This window comes from Gastrolobium bilobum, unplaced genomic scaffold (genome assembly GCF_033153095.1).
Source record: "Gastrolobium bilobum isolate Gb01-03AN ecotype WA unplaced genomic scaffold, APGP_CSIRO_Gbil_v1 utg354, whole genome shotgun sequence".
Classification (NCBI taxonomy): domain Eukaryota; kingdom Viridiplantae; phylum Streptophyta; class Magnoliopsida; order Fabales; family Fabaceae; genus Gastrolobium; species Gastrolobium bilobum.
In genome coordinates, this window is record NW_026897778.1 from 347,075 (window position 1) to 350,094 (window position 3,020).

The 3,020-nt window shown below is 34.6% G+C and overlaps 1 protein-coding gene and 2 non-coding genes across 3 annotated transcripts; all 3 read left to right on the forward strand.

Annotated features, from left to right (window-relative positions):
• Positions 1-219: 219 nt before the first annotated feature.
• On the forward strand, positions 220-300 carry TRNAL-AAG (transfer RNA leucine (anticodon AAG)). Its single transcript has one exon. It is a non-coding gene; the product is annotated as a tRNA-Leu (tRNA).
• Positions 301-305: 5 nt separating this feature from the next.
• Positions 306-378, forward strand: TRNAR-ACG (transfer RNA arginine (anticodon ACG)). Its single transcript has one exon. It is a non-coding gene; the product is annotated as a tRNA-Arg (tRNA).
• An 853-nt stretch (positions 379-1,231) lies between these two features.
• On the forward strand, positions 1,232-2,378 carry LOC133310258 (cell number regulator 1-like). The gene is made up of 4 exons (XM_061511158.1): positions 1,232-1,424; positions 1,514-1,585; positions 1,691-1,903; positions 2,302-2,378. The coding sequence occupies exons 1-4, from the start codon at positions 1,232-1,234 to the stop codon at positions 2,376-2,378; spliced, it is 555 nt and encodes a 184-aa protein (XP_061367142.1).
• The last annotated feature ends 642 nt before the right edge of the window (positions 2,379-3,020 follow it).

Consider the following 3,020-nt stretch of genomic DNA (forward strand, 5'->3'; position numbering starts at 1 on the left):
GATAGATAAAAGAGGAAAGAGAGTTGACAAAAAAAAAATAAAGGTGTGAATCTCATCTCTTTGTGAAAGTGAAACAATATAAGTTATGTCATTTAATAGGATAAAATTTTTTCTTTATTTTTATATAGTGCCTCCGACTTCACAATGAAGATTATTTACAATTATAAGTCACAATTTGACACGATATGTAATAATTTTGGGACAGGAAACATCCATCAAGTTGAGATGGCCGAGTTGGTCTAAGGCGCCAGATTAAGGTTCTGGTCCGAAAGGGCGTGGGTTCAAATCCCACTCTCAACAATATTGACTCCATGGCCCAATGGATAAGGTGCTGGTCTACGGAACCTGAGATTCTGGGTTCGATCCCCAGTGGAGTCGTTTCTTTCTTTTATTACTATATCGACGTTCCTGGTTATTGAAATTACTTCTTTTATTATTATATCGACGTTCCTGGTTGTTGAAATTATTATAATTTCATTTCGTTAACAGAAAATATTATAAATTACAACCTTCGGTTGTTGAAGATATGATAAGATTTCGGTTGTTAAAAATATGTTATATAACTACTTGTACTGTAAGAAAGTTCGTACTTATTGACTTGTTATTTAACATGACAATCCTTGTCTAGCAACCCATTTTTGGCCCGCATAATTCAAATTACAAGTAGCCAACTAAATCATTGGACATGAATTTTCAGCTTGCATCATTGCAAACAATAAATTATTCTCGAGTCAGCTTTGAATCTTGAATACATAGGTGGGAAATTGGGATGTTCCCCTGACCGTGTCCTAGTCAAGGACGCAATTGCAAATTGTCTTATCTTTCTATCATTTTGCTCTAAGAAGCAGCATGGTAATGTAATCATCTTAGTCTACATTTTCCTTAAAAATAACAACATGATATTATAAAGCTCCCACTATGCTATGCGCTTAATCTACAGTTTCCTTGTTTTTTTCCTAAGACAGTGATATTAATCAAGACATTTTCCAATTATTTATGCTGATATTCAAATACTTATCACCCTGGTATTTTTCTTTGAAACTGCTGATTATTAAAATAATCACAATGAAAATGGTATTCCCCAACTAGCTAGAAGCTACAATGTGGATTATTAAAACCCCATTTCAAGTTCCTGTTATTTATATACAAGTATAAGCAAGAAACGTTTGTCTTGGACACAGAGCCATTGAATTAACAGAAATTCTAGCTCATTTGCTATATTCCCAGCATAATGTATCCTAGCTCGAATGAACATGAGACATATAGCCATCCGGGCTATGTCAATGTCATACCAGAAGCGCTTCCAAGTTATGGTACTCCACAAGCTTATGCTCCTTCATATATCAACACCAGTATGAGGAACCCTATTAGGACACATCATTGGTCAACTGGTCTTTGCCGTTGTCTTGATGATCCTGGAAACTGTAAGAACCCATAAATGATCATGTGGATTCATCTTAATTTCTCTATAAACATCAACCAATTCACATACTACTGTAATTTCTTTTGTAAGGTTTGGTCACTTGCTTCTGCCCTTGTGTTACGTTTGGATTGATAGCAGAAATTGTAGATAAAGGCACTTCGAGTAAGTTTTTAAACTCTGCATCTTCATATGAGTACATGCTATGTAGAAAGGGGAGGAATTATAATGGTTATTAATTTCAGTTGCTGTTTTTCTTTGTATCTGCAGGTTGTACTTGTGATGGGGCTATTTATGGGACGCTGCTATCTCTGACTGGACTTGCTTGTTTGTATTCTTGCTCTTATCGGTCCAAACTGAGGGCACAATATAACTTGCCAGAGGCACCATGTATGGATTTCTTAGTTCATTTCTGTTGTGAAACTTGTGCTCTTTGTCAAGAATATAGAGAGCTAAAAAACCGTGGATTTGACTTGGGCATAGGTAATTCCTTCTTACTTCAAAGTTCAAATACTTTCGTTCTTTCTTTAACTAGTGATTGACAAATATATACTGTCATCTCATCAACTTCAGGATCTCTACTTTCTTAATTTTTTTGTACAGTTAAGAGTTTTTTATGCATTGAGGATGAGAATTATGGAGGATTTGTCTGATATCATACGGGTTTTGCTGGCTAAATAATGCCTTTGAATCATTTTACTATAAGTGCAGTTTAGAAATTATTATTATTATTATGATGATCTTGTCCTATTATTATAAGGAAAGATTAAATTTCATCTTCTTGTTTAAGTTTGATTGTTGATGGTTATGTATGAGACTTCTTTTTTCTTTAAAGAGTGATATGAAACTGACTTCTTGTTGGGCAATCAATTGAAATATAGGCTGGGAAGCCAACATGGAAAGACAAAGGCAAGGAGTTACAGTAGCTCCGGTGATTTCACAAGCCATGATAAGATGAAAAATGCAACCTATTAGGAGCTTTTTCTGGCTACCCTGGGAGCTATTGATGCTGTCTCAAATCCTTGTTTTGAATATTTTGTTTGCTGCTTGGTTTGAGTGTTTTTGTTATTAAAAAGGAATGAAAATTTATGTCAAATGTTGATCCGCAGTGTATCAGGTTTTGTCAGTTACTTAGACATCCACTCAAGTTCCAATATCAAATTTTAGTCCTATCAACCTGTAATTCAGAAAGTTTCTTTTGCCTCAGAGGTCAATAGCCTTGAACATCTTTAATAGGACAACAACGTTGAGTTGAATTGCTTCTCATAGACAATATTTGAATGGCTTAAGTAGTTGGCATCACATGCATATCAAATCTAGCAAGATGATATTTGCAATTTTTTCTTTTTTCTTTTTGGTGTCATTCTACTCTGCTTACCTCATAGGTGGAGTGGGGGCAGCAATCAAATGGAGCAATTCAATAATATGATCGATGGACTCAACTTTATACTGTTTAAATATCTTATGTTGTAGGAGAGCATTTTTTTCTCGTACACATACATCGATTTTCGTGTTATTTTTTTGTTTCTTTTTCTTTTTCTATAAATGGGTGGATCCCACACATAATTGTCTCTATAACATGAGAGAGTTTCTCTCCTGT

Excerpts from the sequence above, each read along its gene's own strand:
- LOC133310258 (XM_061511158.1), top strand. The coding sequence starts at position 1,232 with ATGTATCCTAGCTCGAATGAACATGAGACATATAGCCATCCGGGCTAT. Across the intron at positions 1,425-1,513 it reads TCTTGATGATCCTGGAAACT|GTTTGGTCACTTGCTTCTGC; the intron begins GTAAGAACCCAT and ends TTCTTTTGTAAG. Across the intron at positions 1,586-1,690 it reads TGTAGATAAAGGCACTTCGA|GTTGTACTTGTGATGGGGCT; the intron begins GTAAGTTTTTAA and ends TTGTATCTGCAG.